The sequence below is a fragment of the Gopherus flavomarginatus genome, chromosome 15, assembly GCF_025201925.1.
Source record: "Gopherus flavomarginatus isolate rGopFla2 chromosome 15, rGopFla2.mat.asm, whole genome shotgun sequence".
Classification (NCBI taxonomy): Eukaryota; Metazoa; Chordata; order Testudines; family Testudinidae; genus Gopherus; species Gopherus flavomarginatus.
In genome coordinates, this window is record NC_066631.1 from 26,567,749 (window position 1) to 26,589,086 (window position 21,338).

General features: G+C 43.3%; 1 protein-coding gene across 1 annotated transcript in view; it reads right to left on the reverse strand.

Annotated features, from left to right (window-relative positions):
• KDM2B (lysine demethylase 2B) overlaps window positions 1-21,338 on the reverse strand; it is a 185,209-nt gene that overhangs the window by 17,943 nt on the left and 145,928 nt on the right. The window contains exons 13-14 of the mRNA XM_050923908.1: window positions 8,222-8,446; window positions 3,967-4,110 (exon numbers count right to left, since the gene is read on the reverse strand). Coding sequence (XP_050779865.1) covers window positions 3,967-4,110; window positions 8,222-8,446 — 369 coding nt within the window. The remainder of the gene's footprint in view (window positions 1-3,966; window positions 4,111-8,221; window positions 8,447-21,338) is intronic.

Consider the following 21,338-nt stretch of genomic DNA (forward strand, 5'->3'; position numbering starts at 1 on the left):
CCGTTCCCATCAGAATAGCACTGCAGGAGCTGTGGAGTCACCTCAGTAGAATGGGCTCAGGGAACAAGTCTCTCCCCAGAGAAATCAGACATGATGGAAACTTAGAGTCCAAGGATGTTCACTCTCTAACTGATCCCAACCCTTCCTGTTCATTTATTCTCCCACAGGGAGTTCATTTTCCAGTCTATGGATTTTATTCAAAGATGGCACCCAAGACCAACATACACTGCTGCCTACTTACTGTTACATTTTCAAGTATGATTGGGGGATGGGTGGGAAGGACCTTCTCTTATGATGGGAGGCAGGAGGTGCTTGCATGAGAGGTCATCCTCATAATAAAGGGGGCTTCACACTATCTAGGTATTTATATTGTGGGGGCAGCAACTGTTCCAGTAGGCAGGGGACTCATACAGCAGCCAGTTGGTTCCAAAGTCTGAATTTAAGACTACTTTAAGCATTAGAATAGTGTGCAAAAAGTAAGACTTTTTTTCAAGTATCAGAGGGGTAGCCTTATTAGTCTGGATCTGTAAAAGCAGCAAAGAGTTCTGTGGCACCTTATAGACTAACAGACGTATTGGACCATGAGCTTTCCTGGATGAATACCCACTTCAGCGGATGCATATAGTGGAAAATTCCAGAGGCAGGTATAAATATGCAAGCAAGAATCAGGCTAAAGAAAAGCAGTTTCTCCTCCCTTGGTATTCACACCTCAACTGCTAGAAGAGGGCCTCATCCTCCCTGATTGAACTAACCTCGTTATCTGTAGCCTGATTCTTGCCAGCATATTTATACCTGCCTCTGGAAATTTCCACTACATGCATCTGACGAAGTGGGTATTCACCCACAAAAGCTCCTGCTCCAATACATCTGTTAGTCTATAAGGTGTCACAGGACTCTGGAGCTTTTTCAGTCTCATGAAACATTGTGGAGCCCAACCACAGGGCTACGCAGTGCCCGTGAACAAAGAAGGAATACAGAGAGAGGCTCCCATTGCATCATCTTCCCTCTGCCATTCTCCTTCAATGTGCACACTGCCTTGTCTTTCTAGAGGCTCCCAAATCCCTGGTGGGATGGTGTCCTTTTCATCCTGTAAATAAATGTCACTTAGGCAGCCAACCTGAGCAGATTACCTACAGAAAAGGCACTGGAGGATACCCCACTGCTACAGGTCATCAGGGATTCTCGGAGCTCCAGAGAAGCTGAGGAGATACACAAGGCTCCCAGCCCACACAACACTTTCTGAGGACAAGGTGTAAGGGGCCCCCAAAAGCTCAGTTTGACATGGTGTTTCTGACCAGGGATAGGGAAAGGAATCCTAGGGGGTGTTATCTGCCAGCTGTTTTTACTTGCTTAAAAAAAAAAAACCCCAAAAAAACCCAACAACCTTGCACCTGGTTGCCCAGGGCAGAATTGCAAATCTCTTAACTTTTCCATTTTCATAGACACTGGAAGTGATTTTTCTATGTTACCAAACCAGCACTTGGTTGGTTAGTCTCTGGTCACGAATATGCAGGACAGCAGTAGTATTTTCTTGAATTTCACAGGTCTGACCCAGATCCTGCATAGCTAGCTAGCACATCAGCAAGCTCCAAATTTGGTTTAGGGAAGTCAATGTTTCAACTGTCACTAAACAGTGATTCTGTCCTGCAGGCCAAATCCTGAATAATGTTACTCTGTGATGCTGCACGGAAGGACAGAGGAAAATGTGGAGTAGTTTGGGCATGTGAATTTGGTGCACTGCAATAGTAAAGCAGTGCTGCAGGTCAGGATTGATGTACCCTGCAGGACAGACTACACAGCTCCTTCCCCCTGCTAGCCACTAGCACTGGCTGGAGCTATCAGTCACTCTTTCACTAAAATACTGAAGACCTCATTTTCAGAAGTGCCGAGCAACTGCAGTCTGCCCTTCTTCACCGTTCTGACTACAACAGGAGCTGTGGGTGCTGAGCACCTTTAAAAATTGTGCCATTCCTCACTCAGAGATTAGGGAGCTGAGAGATAGTACAGACAGCATTATCCAGAGCATGTGGTTCCTACATTATGGAACAAAAGTATTTTTCCATCACAGTGGGTTCCACAGGCACCAACTGTGGCTTTCTGGGAGTAGGGGATGCTGGAATACATTTTACTGTGGAAATAGCAAAACTATTTTAACCATAAATTGGGATGACGATCAAGGAGAGAATGGCTGAGTGACTCAAGCTAGACAAATCACTCCCAGGATCAGTTCTGGAATGGAGTGGCTCAGAAGTCTCCCAGTCAAGTGGCAGCAAAAGCCCACAGAGGGTGGGATTTTCAGATGTGCTCAGCATTGACCTAACTGCTCCCGTTGAAGGGTATGGCCATTGATGTCAACGGGAGCAGAGTCAGGCTAATGCAGAGTACCTTTGAAGTCTAAAACATACCTGCTGCGTTCCCTAGAGACTACCGGGACACAGGCACTGCTGGGAAAGCTCAATGAGCTCATAGCCAGCCTGTGCTGAACACAAGGTTTATGTCTGGACAAGCACATGAACTGAGCTACCTATTTGTCCTTTCTGAGGAGTAGGGAGGTTGTTTGTAGGGTAGGAATTGTGGTTTTAACTCATCTAAACCAGACTTTTTAATTTACAAATGTCAGAGCCTAAAAATACTTAGCTGAGATTTCATTGCCAGCTTCAACTCTGCCCTTGAATCACTGAACACTCCAGTCATACACCTTCCACTGTCCTAAAGAAGTCATCTCTCTCTCCTTCTCTCACACACTCTCGCATACTGCAAGACCACTCTCTAGTTAAAGGTGGGAGACAAACCTTCTCTCTACAGGCAAAGGACCATAACTGATTTAATCCAAGTGGAAGATCCTGCTTCTAACCCAGTCACAGCGGGTGTGTCTACACTGCAATAAAAGACCTGTAGCACAATCAAGGCCGGCCCAGGTCACTTGGCTCAGAATCATGAGGCTTAAGCTATAAAACTGGAGTTTAGATGTTTGGGCTCAGCCTGGAGCCTGGGCTCTGAGACCCTGCAAGGGGAGAGATCTCAGAGCCTGGGCTCCAGCCCAGACCCAAACTTCGACATTACTATTTTTAGCCTTGCAGCCTGAGCCCCATGAACCTGAGTCAGCTGACCCAGGCTCTGAGACTTGGTGCCACGAGTTTTTTTTAAATCACAGTGTAGATATGCATAGTTTTCCCAGAGTCCCCATGCTCAACTCTAGGCCAGAGATCAACTTTGCCCACATTTACCCACAACATACAGAACACACAATTAACCCTTTACCTTACTCACCCTCACAAGTTGGTTCTAAGACCACCCTACACCCAATAAGCGCCAGGCAGGAACAGCATGCAGGCTGTACTATTTTACAGTCAGACCATGTTATTGTAATCCATCTGTACAGACAAATTCAGTTTCTTTCCTATAGCAACTGGGATGGCTGGGTGGGAGGCACACATTTACTACCATTTGTAAAGGGAGGAAGAGCTAGATGTTGGGTGAACATTGGAATTTTCACTGAGTCTTTCCAGACCGCCATTCAGGTTTATTTGAATCACTAAGTTCTAATCTCCTAACTTCCAACTTGTTTTGTTTAAACACCAAATCTCTAAGAAACTCTGCAGTTCACAGGTTCATCTCCTCACCTCAGAATTATTTACCTGGAAATATCTAAGGAGATGAACCTTTACTTATGTCAAATATTAAGGAGGCTGAAGAAATCTGAAAACTCTTTTAGAAAGCAGGGGTTTCCCTGCTCATTGGGGTTACTAGCTACTAAATGTCAAAGAGGATCCTCTTGAGTAAGCTCCCTACTCAGAGAGGGTTTTGGGCTCCCGGACTGCCAACCTGCACCTTGCGCCAGCTCTACATTCTCATACAGTTTTCACAAAAAACGCTTTCAAGCAATTAGTTTTAGTTCATTGTTTTTAACTGAAGGAAGTGACTGACTGTTTATTACTACCATCAGTGTCATTTCTCTGGACTCACCTTAAGGCATCCTGGGTGTATTATTTCATTACAAATGGAACATTCCATTAGCATGAGATTAAACTTGCCCTCCTCCTCTTCCACAGTGTCCTCCTTTCCAGCTTCTCCACACACGAGACACACAGCAGTGTGAGGCAGCACTGGCTGTTTGCACAATGAGAGAGATTAGGGCATAGGTAACATAATGGAGCAGATGACCAAGACATTTAATTTACATTTGGCTAATCTCAAAGCAGTTTGTGGTACGAGGTCCTTGATTCTGTAAAGTGCTGAGAGCCACCAACTCTAATTAAGGTAACAAGCACTGAACTTCAACAGCAGGATGAGTGTTCTAGAGCAACAAACTGTGAATGATATACATTAGGGATGATCCTGGCTCCCTGTAACACCACTAAAGTCAATGGACAACCCAAGGGATGAATCCTGCCCACTAAGTACATCAGCACATTGGCCTTGGTCTTAGAAATTTACAGTTGACAGATACAGAGCCCTGCTTGTGAGCCAGTTTACTGTAATAGAGTGACATAGAAGAAATAAGAGACATTAGATCAAAAATATTGGTCTATTATACCTCATAACCTCCCTTAGCAGGTAGGCAGCAAACTCATTTTACATAAAGAGCAGAGGAAGGTTATGGGAATCAGCCTAAGTTGCAAAGCAAGTCCACATCAAAACCAGAAACAGAACCCAAATCTCTCAACTCATAGATATTAATCATGGTTAGATCTAGATCATAGTATCACCTACAGGCCACTATCAGGATTAAGATACCATTTTGTAGGCAATGTATAAGAACACAGAAAGATAGGAGGCAATGGGGTGAATTTCTAGCAATGGAGAGATTCTTCCTTCCAGGCCAGATCTCAGTTAAGATGCTGCAATTCTCCACCTACTTTAGTTATTTCTGTAACCTTGGTGTCAAAGTGTCAGAATTTCAGTCTAATTAGGAAACTGTCTTTGCACTAATGACACACACAAGTGTAAGCGGACCACCTGGGACATCATGAGTAAGCATCAAACCTTGGACCTCTTGAGTTAAATGCATGAGCCTCTACTGCATGAGCTAAAAGATACTTTTCTCTTAGCCGAGGCTGTAGCAGGCTAAATCTCTACAGCTGGCCCAGCCACCACTAGAGGAGGACAGAGTGCCACACCAAGCAGGCAGGGGTTACACAAGTACTTGGTTTGCTGCAATATGGTGCAAGTCTTGTGACAAGGAGGGGAACAAAGACACTTAAAAGAAGCTGGCTAGAATTTGAAATGCATTCAGTTAGATTATATATCACTACTTATCTATTAATCCTCAAGAGCTGAGAACTGGCTTTCATGGCAAAGGCTTCATTTTAGAAGTATATACAAATCTTAACAAACCATCACTGGATAACTACATTGATTGAAATCTCAGGCAGGATAAAAAAAATGATTGGCATTGAAGATACTACTGTTTAGCCTGCCCTATACATTGACACTTGATGTATTAGCTTTGGCAACACTTCTAAACCTTACCATGTCAATAAATACTTAGCACTTCATCTTTAGAGAACTTTGAAAATATTAACTAATTAATCCTCACACACACAAGGAGAGATTATCTCCATTCTGCAGTTGGGGAAAACTGACAGAAGTTAAGTTCAAAGCCACAGAAGTTCTGCCTACTAGAAATTGTTTGTATTGCAAGTAGCTGCAATGCTTGTAACACACTATATCTATGCACATAAGTGCTTGCAAAAGCACATAGACATTGTTAGAATTATTGTAATTGTTCTTGCTTGGGGCAAGGGTCTCCAGTTCTATATCCTGCCCCAGGTCACTCCGCACCACTGAAATGCCCGTGTTGACAAAACGGCTGGTATTGCAGTTGAACCATTACAATTGGTCTTCCCAGCACAATGCCCCTGCATCATCTTGAAGAACCACTCTGTGCAACACACAACATCCCACATCCTCAACTCCTCTCTTGTTCTGAGCTACTGCAGCTTCTGTCATTTCATGCAGATTAGTTTCCTGTTTTATGAAATGCAGTACAGGTTCTCTTATGGCTTGTAAAGTTACCAAATACTTGTGTTCTGTATACAGTTGATATTTTTAAACCTGAAAACAAAATCTATTGAACAGCACTAGAACAAACTGTGGATTATTACTTCTGCAAAGCCTCGCCTTGAGGACCTGTGCTGGAAGCTGTGGGCTATGTACCCACAATGCACTATTACTGCAATAACTAGAGGACATGCTGACCAAGTTTATATAAGGCAGAATGGCTAATGGGAACATGAGGCACTGTTACAAACTACAACAGTTCAAAACGAACCATTTTAAACTGTAATCAGACAATTCTACAGATGTTCTTTGCAATGGAGAAGCTGAAATAAGAGTCCCACTGGTACTAGCACCAATGGGAATTTCCCCAGAGCAAACAAGGTCCCAGAGTCCGTGTCCAAGCTGGGAGTAGAACCAGGGCATCCTGACTCCCAACCCTGTGGTCAGACTATAGCTCTCTGAAATAAAATTGTTGAAATTGAACTGATCTAGGAAGAAATATTTTCCCACAGAATACAGGGAAAGATGCCCAGAACAGAATCCAGTTCCATGAAGATCTGTGATCATTCTGGACACACACCTGAACTGGTCAGAGACAGGGAAGATGGTATTAGCACTGTTTTCCCCCCAAAACAGGAGTGGCCCTGCTTTGTTTAGGACTACTCAGAAGACATGGTGGAGGATCCCTCAAGCAACTACTGGCTAACAGAACAGTGCAACTTTGCTAACCTTCTCCTTCACAGGGATCAGGACTATACAATGTGATTGAAACTGGTTGCTGCTAGCAGTGTCCCTGACCAAGGGAGACAGTGAAGCCATATTACAAACCCGCTGCAGACCCTCAACAAGAAGGGGGAGCAAGATTTGACTAGCATGACTAAAAAATTTCTCCATCCAAACTGGTCAATGAATTCATGTCACAGCTCAGTTAATAATAATTTAAAGTACTCAGATGAAAAGCATGCTAGAGCTGCAAAAGTACTTTACAGAGAGGCAGGTATTCCCTCCAATTTACAGATCAGAAAACTGAGGCACTGAAGCTAAAAATCTTGGTCAAGGTCATGAAGCAAGTCTGACAGAGCTAGGAACATGCCCAGAAGAAGTGAATTCAAGTCCCCTGTTCTAAAGAGGACGTATGGCCTAGCACAGGACTGGGAGTCAGAGGGCCAGATTTTCAGAACAGCTCAGCACCCAGCAGCTCTCATGGAGAACAATGGGAGCTGCTGAGTGCTGAACACTCCTGAAAATCAGGCCCAAGAGATCTGGGTTCTATGCAGGGCTCTTCTACTCACTTGCTGTGTGACCCTGACCAAAGCACAATTTCTCTCCGCTTCAGTTTCCTCAAATAAAAAAAGTTAATAAATGTATGTAACTCATAGGTGTGCTAGTGGACTAAACTAAGATCAGATGGAAGCCACTATAGAAGTATTACCACCATCCGCAGACAATGTGCCTTCCCCTTTAAAAAAAAAACCACACCAAATAGCAATAGCAGCTGGCACAGTTTGATCCCAGCACAGACAAGGTCTTTGAACCCATCAGAGGAAACTCTCACAAATATAGCTAATCACAACGAAAATGGGAGAGAAAAGCTGGACTTTCCTTCCTTCAGAGAGTGGATGTATACCCACTGGAACACCACAATAACTCAGTGTGAAGGAACAACTGAGGCAGCGGCAAATTCAAATCTGGATCTGGTTTGGTCTGAGATTCAGGTTCCAACAGTGCCAAAATTGAGGGAGATTTTAGCCCAATATTTCCACCTTCTTTAGTTGAGGTGGTAAGGTTGGTTGGATTCTCATTGAATCTGACAAGATCCAAAGCAGAAGACAGCCTCCCTGCACCCACGCTTTTTCTTTGAATTGGACTTGAATTTTCCTCCATCCTGAAATTCAAAGAGGTTCATATTCAAGATGTGAGTTTTGGCACATTTCTAATAATCCTCTCTTCACGCTGCTCCCCCCCTCCCACTGAGAATCCAAAATTACATTTTTAAATAAGGTTGGAGGGAGTGGGGAGGAAAAAGGTCTGAGAAGGCGCTCTCAACTGGGATCCACGGTGTTTAACTTGCTTTTAAAGAGTGAGTTCCATAACCCATGTCTAGTCACTACGGACAGTAGGACCTCTGAAAGATGGGCGGGTATGCTCTGACACAAGCCACCAGAACAAGGCTTGTCAAGGCGTCTCAAGAGAGCCACAGCTACAAGTGGACACTTACTGCAATGCACTGCCTCATAATGCAGGACTGCTTCATCCTTCCAGGCCCACCAAACTTCTTCATGTCTTTGCAGAAGTGACACTCGCCGCACTCTGTATGTAGACAAGCCTCGCACTTGCGGCATCGCGTCCTTCTCCGGCGTGCTCCTGCAGTCGTCCGATTAGCAGCTAGCTTCACTGCAGAGGCAGTGCCCAGTTTCCCTTTGGGTCGTCCAACTGCCCTGTTCTGGAAATGCCAGAGACACAGGATGAATATCTCATTATATTTATTGCTTAAGCCACAGAATCTCCTTTTACTTGAGGGGAAAAAAATATTTTATTGATGCCATGGTCTCCTAGCTATAAAGATGAGATGTGCATTAGAAATATACATAGATAGAGAATACTTAGCACATACACATTGTCGCTTTTACAGTCACCAACTCTCTCAACATCCTTTGAGGTAGTACCACATTTTATACAAATGAGAAACCGAAGCAGAGAGATTAAGATCACTATCCTGCAATGAGCTCTGCACAGATGGAGCCCACTGAAGTCAACACAAGCGTACCCATATGCAGCTCATTGCAGTACTGGGGCCCAAGTGATTCACTCAAGGCTACAGAGGGAATCTGTGTCAGAGCTGAGGAGTTCCTGGGTCCCAGGTTTACATTTAGATAATGCCAGTGGTCCTATTTTCCTCCATCTGAAAAGGAGGTATCCAGGGAGAAGAAGAAAGTAAATTTAGAGGCAAGGTGGTACACTGTAAACTTTGAAATCATGGTGGAGAAGAGGAATTTGAATTCATGTAAGAGATAAAATAGGATATGAGACCTTGGCACCATAGAATACTTTCCAGCAATCCCTCTTACATCACCTCCAAACAGGTATTCAGAAATAAAACACTAGAATTCTACATTAAGGGCAATCAACTTTCTCACCAGAGATGCCCAGAAAGCTGTACAAAGCACACTTTTTCTATGTTTCCAGAAGCTTGAGAAGCACTGAGAAATTTTTAACTTAATAGATTCTTTGTGAAATTGCAACATATTCACTTATCCACTTTTGGGCACCTGGATCAAGAAATCTAGCCATGTGCTTCCACATTCAAGAGAAAGTGACAGAGGCCAAATTTTCTTCTTGATTTAAAAGATCTACAGTAGTGACTTCTACAGGATCATAAAGGTTAACTGAGCAAGAAATAGCCCTATATCTAACCACTCTCCCCAATTCCTTCTTACATTACTGACCATGTTCTAGATCAAATAAAAAAATGCAGCAAACTCCATTTACTTTATTACTTTTGAGATTTGTCTACCTTCTGCATTTCTCAGCATGTTGAATGAGATCAGAATAGTTTCACTTTCTCTTAGCACAAGTCTGTAACTTTGGGTAGCTAGTACTGCAGGGGAAAGTTTGGTTAAAAACACAAACCAAAATCCAAAAAAAAGTCCCACCCCAGAACCAAAAGTTTCCATTGGAATTAAAAAAAGAAAGGCTCATGGAAACATTTTAATTTGGTTTTGTAAACTTCCCCATTCTTTCTTCACACACACAGCCATATTTAATCTCCCTATATAATTGGGCCTAACAAGCTCCCTCTGTATCTAACTTCTATAGTTACCTGTGATAGGCTGTCATTATTTTAACAAACATTTTCTCCTTTTGCCTGTGAGAAACCCATGTCCCAGGGGTTCTGCTGGGAGAAAGGAGGGAACTGGGCATCTATTAACTTATTTTTCCATTCAAACAGACACATCATCATAATTGAGGAGGAAGAACACACCATGTGGTGCACACACTTATATTAAGCAAACTTTAGAAGGTTCATGTTTTGCTCCTGAAAAATACACGGCGTGGAACAATAGCAAAGCAGCAAACAATGTATGCAAATTAAACTGAGGAGAGGTATCATCCCACCAGAAAATGCACCAAAAGCAGGTATTTTAAAAACCATTTCAGGCATTCTAAAAAGACTGAATATTTGCTTTCCAGAAGCATTGTATGAACTGCAGAGATAAAGTCAGCTCTGGCAGGAATGGGTTAGTAGTATCCAAATAAGGGACGAGTTCCTTACCCCAACAGAGGCATCTTCTGACTACACTCACCTCAATCTTTCAGTTAGTTTTGACACAATGGTCTAGCACTTCCTTTAAGCAAAAACCCAATCCTCCAACAGGCAACGTGCAAAATCCAGAGCAAAAGACAGGGCCTTAAAGAGTGAGCGTACCATGTAATAAAATACACAAACAACCAACAAGGCTAGTATCTGTCATCAGTGGCCAGAAAAAGCCTACTTTCTTCCCACCAAGCTTGACCATGACCAGCTAATCTTTTGTTCAAAAGGTATTAAACACCATCTACGTTAGTGTCAATTAAAACATGTTAAGTTGTATTTTAAAACCGTTTCTAGGCTAGATGCGCTTACTCTAGCAGAGCGAGGAAAAGGACCCACGCTCCCTGACTTCCAGGCCTGTCTCAACCTCTAGGAGCTAGCTGGGGCACAACATCTAACAACTGGGATTTAACATGGTCAAAAACTGCAGCTAACAAAGCAGGAGGGGTGAGAGGACAGAGACTGAATCTGAAGCCAGACAGAATCACACAACCTGGATTTCTTTACAAATCCCTAATGCTCAGAAGAAAAATAAAGAGATGCAAACTTTCGATCTTTCATACTTCACTATACAATAGCACCAGCCCACCCAGATGACTATTTGCATTTCCTTACTGGTACTGATTGACCAAAACCAATCTATAGTCTAAATGAATGATGCCCTGGTTAGTAAGGCTAGAGTGGCCTTGTATACAGTTTCTTGGGGCTGTAACTTGGTAGTTTAAATACATCACTAGCATGAAATCTAGCCTGTGGGTTGCTTTCCTAAAAAGGGGCTCGGATTCAAACTGAAGGAGGACACTCCTACATGATTTGGGGCTTTCTGTGTTTTATTTAGTGTGTGGCAAAAAGCCAGACATTAAATTCCAGCGTGATGTTAGCCAAAAGACTCAGACTCTCCATCTTCAAATTAGAAGTAGGCAGCAAGCTCAGTCTTGAATTGGCTTTAGGATATAAGGGGTTCCTCACAGCCCCCATCCTTTACTGACAAGGTAGTATTCGCACCCTGTGCCCATTGATTTTGCAGTCCCCAAAAGTCAGCTTTGGCTCAGTCCCAAGGCTGTGGAAGGAAGGAATCAGAAATTAGACTGAAAAGATCTTTCAGCTCATGAAGTCCATCCTAAGGAGGCCAGTCCAAATCTGCCTCAATGACCACCTCAAGCAAATCTGTTACTTCCTCTCCAATTTCCAGGGGTCTTCAAAGGAAGCTGTGCCCATGCCTCTTCTGCCAGAGTGAGAGGTCACTGATGCAGTGGGCTGTTGTCGGAGAAAGAGCAGAGGATCCTGGAGGAGTGACAATTCCTTCTCCAATCCCTCACAGTTAAATGTTTTGTCTTATCCCTAACGGCCTCGCAGATTTCCACTGAAATCTGCTAAGATTAACATCAATGCTCTACGGGACTTGTGTTGAGATCCAAAGCCTGTGAACGTGCCATGCCCTCAAGAGAACAGTTTGTCTCTTCCAAACCCTATGAGGTAGGAGGGTCATGGAGCCCGGACTCCAGCCCAAGCCTGAACATTTAGACTGCAATTAAACAGCTCCTTAGCCTGAGCCCCTCAGCCCAAGTCAAGTGGCACAGGCATCCGTGGGTGTCTAATTGCAGTGTTGACATACCCCGATACGCAAACCACATGTGTGTATCTGAGCTGTATTTGGGCTATAACAATCTAACATGTATCTGTGAATTCCAAAGCTCCTTACAAAAACTAAATTTAGCTTCATCTTCCTATCACTGTGACATAAGTAGTAAATATCCCCATTGAGCAGACAGGAAACCTGGGGCAGCACTGAGGGTCTGTCTACACAGAAAAAACACAAAAACCCATGGCAGCAAGTCTCAGAGCCTGGGTCTACAGGCACGAATTACAGTGCTAAAAATACCAGTGTAGACATTCCTGCTCAGCTGGAACTCAGGCGCTGAAACCCAGTGAAGCAGGCTGTGAGACTCACTGCTGTGAGGTTGTTTGTTCCCCCAGTGTAGACATACCCTGAGAGATTAGCAACCTGATTTTTAAAAGTGCTTAGCACCCACAAACCTCAATGAAGTCAATGGGAACTGCAAGTGCTCAGCACCTCTTAAAAATCAGGTCATCAGTGTTTAAACCAAGTTGTCCTAGGTATGACATGTGCTTGATCACTTGGTGAGGTGGGAAACCTTCACTCATCAGCCTGGTTGCATATACCTTGTTGCAGTTTCAGCACATCCGTCTTATGAGCACTAAGGAGGGAAAAACACTACTAGTTTGAACAGCAAGATGCGGTCTTGCTTATGAATGGAGACCCTGAATTTTGGTGGTAGTGGGGGATGTTAGAGGAGGAGAACAAAAGGGAGAAAGCTTGTCAAGTTTATTAGGCCCAAAATTTTCCTACTTCCCCAAAAGTCAAAAATGTTTCCCTGCTGTTTGCTCTAATGAAAAATTAGGTTAGTTAGCAGCCCTGCAACAAACTAGAACATGCTTTAGTGACTGACATGAAGAGACTGAAGCAAGAAACAGAATTTAGGTTATACTTCTAAGGCTTTCTAGATAATCATTCAAAATTAAACGCACCTTGCAGAAACAGTATTTGGAACTCATTAAGCCAGTGTCTAACGTTATCTACACATATTTTAAACGTGTGTGATTAGGATTACATAACTGGAAAAGTCAGCATCTTCCCCAAGCCTGTTGTGAATCATTAATGGACTAAGATCATGGCTGGAGACCCACTTTCCTAAGGCAGTGAAGATGCTAAAGAGATTATTCCCATTCTGAGTAGGTTTTAGACCAGGGCTAAATTAAAGCACAGGCACCATCAGGCCATGCCTGGAACCCCAGCTTTGATCAGAATCTCAGCATTTTTACCAAAAAAAAAAGTTTCTAAACTTCATGATCATGAAGAGAAGCTAAAAAATATGACCTGAGGTTAATCAATGCACTGAGACCAGCCTGACTCTGGAGAGGGCCTGAAATAATAGTTCCAAGAGGTGTAAACTGCCTCAAGCATCGTAAGTGGGTGAACTTCCTCCCACTTCCCCAAGCAGTGGACTCTGTGTGGGGGCTCTCACTACTCCATCAAGGCTCTGGTGGGCTTATGTCAGCACAGGTACCCACATACAGCATCCTCTACTTGGGAGGGTGGGGTCCAAAGACAAGGGGTGCTGGTTTGGGGAAAAAGGAGGACCCAGCTTGCTCCTAAGAGGAGTGATATGGGTGCCCAGAAGACAGCTCGTGTGAGTGGCTTCTGCACTTACCACTCCAAGCAGGGATCTGCAAACCCCCTTCACATAACTCTCCCAATGCACCTCAACCCTGACTTGCAACACCTTCTACTGTTATTCCAGTCTGATTTCCTTCCTGAAACGAGTCAGGATTGTTCCATACTGAGTGGTGGTTTTGAGATTTATACGAGCCTCATCCCATTATCTGCTTAACTCATTGCACTTGTGATTCAGGTGGGATCTGAACTTACTTACACAAAAACCTGTGCACCCGTTGTACAAATCATTCATAGCAAAAACACTTTACACATATCTACGGTCTGACATCTTCAAAGTGCTGTATGGACATTAACCAATTTTCACAGTCTTCTTGTATGGCAGGTTAAGTTACCCATCATTTTATAGATGGCAAAAATTGAATTAAAATCATTTAATCAAGGCCACAACTGATGGCAGTGACTGAACCAGTACTAGAATGTACAAGTTCTTGGCTCCCAGTCCTGTGCTCATACTACTAGACCATGCTGCCTCTCAATAAGACAGTTTTTAAAGAACCTTAACATAGAGAAATTTTAAATACAAATTTTTTTTATATCATCAAGTAAATAAGGAACCAAGAAGTTAGACAGAAAAAAAACTCATCTTAATTCTGACTACAGCACATAGCTGCCATCAGCTTTTACAATGTTACTTGGTGCAATGGAAACCTACTGGCTACCAAACAAACAGAGTAGAGCAGACCTCTGATTGAGTTAATTCCTTATCATTTACTGAGTGTCAAGGTTTTAGTGGGAGTTTAAGTTCAATTAAAAAAACACAAAAAACAAAATTTAGTGCTAGTGAAAACTTGGAAAAGCTAACCTCCTTGTTGATCCACAGAACAGCAGCAGAAGCTTCCTAGAATATCCCACTAACAACATGCTTCTACCCCAACCTCCAAAGACCAGCTCTACGGATGAGAGGGGAGCTGGGTCTCCAGAGTACCCACGAGTTCCTGATCTCTGCTAAGAACACCAGCCAGGTTACCAATTTTCAGTTGTGGTGGTGGGCTCAGAGATGTGAACACTAAGTCCACTGGGAACTGGAATGATAAACTAATTTTATATAGGCTACTAGAGAACCATTCGATGGAAACAGACACGTGTAGTTTTACAAGTATTCCACATCTAGGCCACGTCTACACCACGGGCATGGCAGTGGCATAGCTCCAGTGTTGTCGCTTTGCCACTGTAGTGCAGATGCTTCCTACAATGATGGAAGGGATTTTTCTGTCACTGCAAGAACTCTACCTCCCTGAGCGATGGTAGCTAGACTGACTGAAGCATTCTTCTGTTGACCTAGTTGCATCTAGACAAAGGGTTAGGTCAGCATTGCTACCATACCCCTGAGCACTGTAGTTATGCCAATTTAACTTTTGGGTGTAGATCAGGCTCTAGCCAAGTATAGCTAGCCACAAAAGCATTAGCCTGAACCAAAATAGGCCCTTATTAACTGCCTAAAAGACTGTGGCTCCATTATACATACCCAACCTTGTATTCGACAAACGCAGCAAAGTCAACAATTCTTGAGTGTTAAACCCTTTCCCCTCCATTATTTAAAGTAGGAAACCTCACACTAGATAGAAACTCTTGATTTGGTGAAGGGGGGGTGGGGCACTGCAGCAATTCTTGGTAAGATGACACTAATGAGGAAGAAATTAGTTTAAGGCAGCAGACACCAAGTCTGTCAATATATTATGTTTAACTCTACTGGTTAAGTGAAAACAGTACAACCCTTCTGGAGTACAAGTAGTTATATCATGATGAAGGTGCTTTATACTGGTCGACCTATTTCCATATGGGAAGGTGGATAACTATTTAGTATAAAGATGCCTTATACCTGTCAATATAATTGCATCCACAGTAGGGATTTTACTGGTATAACTATTTCAGTTTAATTAAAAAAAAAAAAATCACATGCCTAATCATAATAGTTTTTCTAGTAAAACTTAAGTATAGAACAGGCCTCAGAGCTTTACGGTGCAGAAAGAATCTCTACTTTTAGGGTGGTTTTTTTTTTAAACTAGTAATATTTAAAATGTTAACAGGTTTCAGATTTTATCAGAAGTGAAAATCCAAGGGGGATAACCACATTTAAAAATTAATAAATTACGCACCATCATTTTCAGTAGTGACTTCACCCCATGTTACATTTAGCATAGTGCCACTGACACCAATCTTGGCCTCTTGCTAATAGCTCAGCTACTTAAAAAGTATACAACAATCACATCAAAATCAAGCAAACTAATGGAAGCAACCAGGTGGGTATATGCAGGACATAGTTAAAAAAAAAAAAAAAAAGGACAGGTGGAAACTTTTAACACCTTATCTAGTTCAGCAGTGAATCAAGCAGGAATAGTGGCCTGTAAACTCTCTCTGTCCTCAGAATGCATGAGTACTCTTAATAAAGTTAATCATCCAAGACAGTTCTTGAACAACACTACTCCACAAGCCAATACAGCCTTAGTGCAGAAACATCTAACAACACTGGTAATACAACAAATCTAACTATTTTGGGCAACACACAATAAAGTTACAGTTTCCCTGGAACTGCAACAAGGAATTGTTAATTCTAAGTTATGTTTTATTTAGCCTTGCTTCTTTTGGTGCAATAACTAATGGTTAAACAAGTAGCAAAATTACTAAGCATGAAACAGGCTACGTTTTGAGTCTATCTTCTTAAGGCAGAGTATGTCAAATAGTTGAATAAACATTTTAAAAATCTATTTTAAAATGCAGAACAGCTTAGGTTATAAAAAAAGTTTATCTGTTTTAACTGTATACACGTTTAATTCTACTCAGAGCATATTTTTAATTACTTAGGCTGCTCTTCAAGAGAGTACAGTATGCAATCTAGAACATATGTTCTGGATTATTTCACAGATTACTTCATAAATTTAAAGTTTATTCTCCTCCTCCAAGAGAAAAAAACCTTCAGAAGAACAAACCTTGCAGGGACTGGCTAAGTTCTCTGTTTTGACACATCCTTTGTTTTATTTTATTCCACCTCTGGGACTGGAGATGGAGTATAAATCAAAGTAAGGTGAGGTAACTAGTACAGTAGCAGGCTACTGAAGATACAGATCTCTCAAAATATTTGAGGAGTCTTATTAAAATAATTCTAGATATGATAAAAACTTAGCAAGGAGATCCCTCCCCCATATACTGTAACTGTACTTGCCTATCAACTCAACATACAGGGTCTGATCTTGCAAGGTGCTGAATATCATGTAGGAGTTGCTTAGCACACCCACTGAAATCAATACCAGTTGAGGATTCTCAGTACCTCCTGGGATCCGGCCGACAGCAAAAAAATCTACAGTCAGAAACAGAACAGCATAGACCATAATCCCACCCACTTCGCTTTCCCTATTATGCATGGGTATTTATAAAGCAGCTCAGATCAGCCATATACCAAAAACAGGTTTAAATAAAACAATTTGTACAGTGTGCACAAGGGTCCATTTTAATGCTCAGCAGTGTGCTGATGGGGTGAGGGAAAGCTGTGTGTCTCAGAGAAAAAAAAACTGCATCTGATTTTTAAAAACCCATTAAGTTCAAAGGCCTGCCCTTAAAATACAGAACATAAGGTGCCTTAGATGTTTACCCTTTAACATGAGTAGCTCCCACTCTTTTTTCTCTTGGCAGGGCAGGGAAACCCTAGGATGATACATTCATTGATCTCACATTGTTTCTTCCCCCCTCCCCCCCCCTTTCTAGTGCAAGGCGATCACATAGTAACTCTGCATTCTCACAACCTCCTCCCCACCACAACCCCTCCTTCCTGGTGCAAACTTTGCCTTAGACCCCCCTCCCGTCTACACCCTCCAAGATCCTAACCTGATCCTGTTCCGATTCATAATCTTCCTCGTCTGCACTCACAGACATGGCCATTTCTCATGGTGGGCCCAGGCTGAAACAATCTGACATGGCTGGAGCAAGGAGGCTGCTGCTGCTAGAAGCAGAGCTTCGCTCTCTCGCTCGCACACACACATACACACACGCGCAGGAGGGGGGAGGGCAAAAGGAAGGGAATATGCATATTCATAAAGCCCCTCCAGGAAGGGGCCGGCCTTGAGTGACTGACCAATTGCCATCCAGCAGCTCTTTGGTTACACAAAGGAGGCCTGCCAGTGGTTGTGATGACACAGATAGAGGAGGGGAGGGGTGAGGAGTGCATGGTAAGAACAGGTTTCTTGCCGAGGTGTCTCTTTGCTCGTTGCTGGAGAGAACACATCGGGGGTTGCTGCCTACCTCAATTAGTTCTTGGGGGAGAGTATTATTTTTAACAGGCTTCTGTTAATTAAGCTAATAGATGCACATACAGTGCGAAGGGGCTGATGTTGCTGGAGCAAATGTAAACTGAGGTTGCGATTTTTTTTTAGGTGAGAGCGGAGTGGGCTTTTTATTTTTAGAAAAGGAAATACCTACAAGGCACAGCAGCAGGTAGCTGGTAAGGACAGTGCAAAGAGCTGTCTAGAGCCCCAGCGTTAATGCAAAGCTGTGGGTTTTGTAGTTACAACATTCTGGTGCACGTGGAAGAAGCAGCTCAAACGGCAAATCCCCTCCCAGGCCAGGGAACACCATTAAGTGTTCTGCTGTAATTGGAGGGAAAGATAGTGGACAAATGTGTTCCTTTTACAGAGTATTCAGCAATATTCTTCACAGCTGGGTAAGAGCTGGCCAGTAAAAGAAGGCATTCTATCTGTTACTGCTGCCATCTTGTTCTGCACATCCCCTTTAACAGATCCCCTTTTCAAGGGACACTGAGAACTTTACATGCAATAGCTTTTTAAAATGTGAGTTAAGTGCAGTTTCCAGTACTATCTCTGCATCTGGGTCTCCCTGCCAGTTTTTGTGTTTCTACAATCACATTCCTATTTTTAAAGTGTTAAATATTTATACTGCAAAAGTATATAAAGCCCCAGTCATAATCAGGGCCGCACAGTGCTAGTAGCATCTTAATGAGGACATGGTTTGTGCCTTGAAGGTTCCAGTGCTGCAAAGACTTATGTACTTAAATTTATGCACTGAGAGTGAGCAGTCCCATTGAAATTAATGGGCCTAACTCACAGGGTGAAATCCTGGTCCCACTGAAGTCAGTGGGAATTTTGCAATTGATTTCTGAGGGTATGTCTACACTATGGGATTATTCCGATTTTACATAAAACAGCTTTGTAAAACAGATTGTATAAAGTTGAGTGCACGCAGCCACACTAAGCATATTAATTTCGCGGTGTGCATCCATGTATCGAGGCTAGCGTCGATTTCTGGAGCGTTGCACTGTGGGTAGCTATCCCATAGTTCCCGCAATCTCCCCCCTCCATTGGAATTCTGGGTTGAGATCCCAATGCAAAAACAGTGTGTCAGGTGATTCTGGGTAAATGTTGTCACTCAATCCTTCCTCCGTGAAAGCAACAGCAGACAATCATTTCGCGCCCTTTTTCCCTGGATTGCCCTGGCAGATGCCATAGCATGGCAACCATGGAGCCCGTTTTGCCTTTTGTCACTGTATGTGTACTGCAGTGCTACACAGCAGCATTCATTTGCCTTTCCAAGGTAGCAGAGACGGTTACCATCCCTATTGCACCGTCTGCCATGCCATTGTAAATTAGCGATGAGATGACGGTTATCAGTCGTTCTGTACCGTCTGCTGCTGTCATGGGTGCGCCTGGCTGGCCTTGCTGAGGTCGGCCGGGGGCGCATGGACAAAAATGGGAATGATTCCCCAGGTCATTCCCTTCTTTATGTTCTGTCTAAAAATAGAGTCAGTCCTGCCTAGAATATGGGGCAAGTGTACTAGAGAACCAGAGAGCACAGCTGCTCCAGGTCAGAGCCCCAGAGATCATGCAGAAATGATGAGCTGCATGCCATTCTAGAGGGTGCCCTTGCAACAACCCCACCCTTTGCTTCCCTCCTCCCCCAACCCTCCTGGGCTACCATGGCAGTGTCCCCCATTTGTGTGATGAAGTAATAAAGAATGCAGGAATAGGAAACACTGAGTTTTTAGTGAGATAAAATGAGGGGGAGGAAGCCTTCAGCTGCTATGATAGGACATTAAAGGGCTGGGGGGGGAGGAGTCCAGACTCTCGCTACTACGATAGTCCAGGCAGTACAGAATCTTTTCTTAAGACATGAAAGGGGGGGGGGGGCTGATGGAGCTCAGCCTCCAGTTGCTATAATGAAGACGGTTACCAGCCATTCTGTACCATCTGCCAGGAATGAGCGGGAGTCATTCCCATTTTTACCCAGGCACCCCCGGCCGACCTCACTGAGGCCAGCCAGGAGCTGATGATGGATAGCAGTCATATTGTACCATCCGCCACTGGGAAGGGGATGCTGCAGCACCCCGTCTACCAGCAGCATGCAGTAGACATAGGGTGACACTGAAAAAAGTGAGAAACTTTTTTTTCCCCTTTTCTTTCGAGGGGTGTGAGGGAAGGGTGTAAATTGACAACATATACCCTGAAACACCCGGGAAAATGTTTTTGACCCTTCAGGTATTGGGAGCTCAGCCAAGAATGCAAATGCTTTTCGGAGACTGCGGGGACTGTGGGATATCTGGAGTCCTCAGTACCCCCTCCCTCCCTCCCTCCATTTGATTCTTTAGCTTTCCGTTATGCTTGTCACACAGCACTGTGCTGTGGACTCTGTATCATAGCCTGGAGATTTTTTCAAATGCTTTGGCATTTCGTCTTCTGTAACGGAGCTCTGATAGAACAGATTTGTCTCCCCATACAGCAATCAGATCCAGTATCTCCCGTACGGTCCATGCTGGAGCTCTTTTTGGATTTGGGACTGCATCGCCACCTGTGCTGATCAGAGCTCCATGCTGGGCAAACAGGAAATGAAATTCAAAAGTTCGCGGGGCTTTTCCTGTCTACCTGGCCAGTGCATCTGAGTTCAGATTGCTTTCCAGAGCGGGCACAATGATGCACTGTGGGATACCACCCAGAGGCCAATACTGTCAATTTGTGGCCACACTAACCCTAATCCAACATGACAATACCGATTTCAGCGCTACTCTTCTCATTGGGGAGGAGTACAGAAATTGGTTTTAAAAGCCCTTTATATCGATATAAAGGGCCTCGTTGTGTGGACGGGTGCAGGGTTAATTCGGTTTAACGCTGCTAAATTTGGTTTAAACACATAGTGTAGAGCAGGTCTGAGAGACCAGGATTTCACCCAGTGTATACAGTTAAAAAGATGCTTAAATCTGCAGAATTGGGCCTATAGAAGACTCACATAATAGGCTAACTTTACAGATGAAATAATAATGGCATAGTAGCAGAGGGGTAGCCATGTCAATCTGTATTCACAAAAACAAGGAGTCTGGTGGCACCTTAAAGACTAAGATTTATTTGGGCATAAGCTTTAGTGGGTAAAAAACCACTTCTTCAGATGGTTAACATGCTCACAAAAAAGAAATAATGCTTACCAAGCAGGATACCAAATTCTGCACCAACTACTCTTTCCCAACAGATTTAAGATACAGCTCCATGCAGAGTGTAACGTTCCTGTGTGTTGATACACAGTTGTTACATTTCAGTACTGGATGAACTGGTCTATGCATAATTCAAAGGGCTGGTACTAATCTTAGCAGTTAGGGTTCCTTTAGTTTAGGGGGTGGGGGGACTTCCCGTTAATTTTTTTCTGGATTTTCTGTCAGTATCAAGTTATACAGCAATCCAAACATACAGGAATGCAGCTTCCCAGAAAGGACAGCCAGTGGGAAAGAAGAGAAAAAGCATAAAGTGAAGGAGAAGAGGAGTAGTTCATAGGATG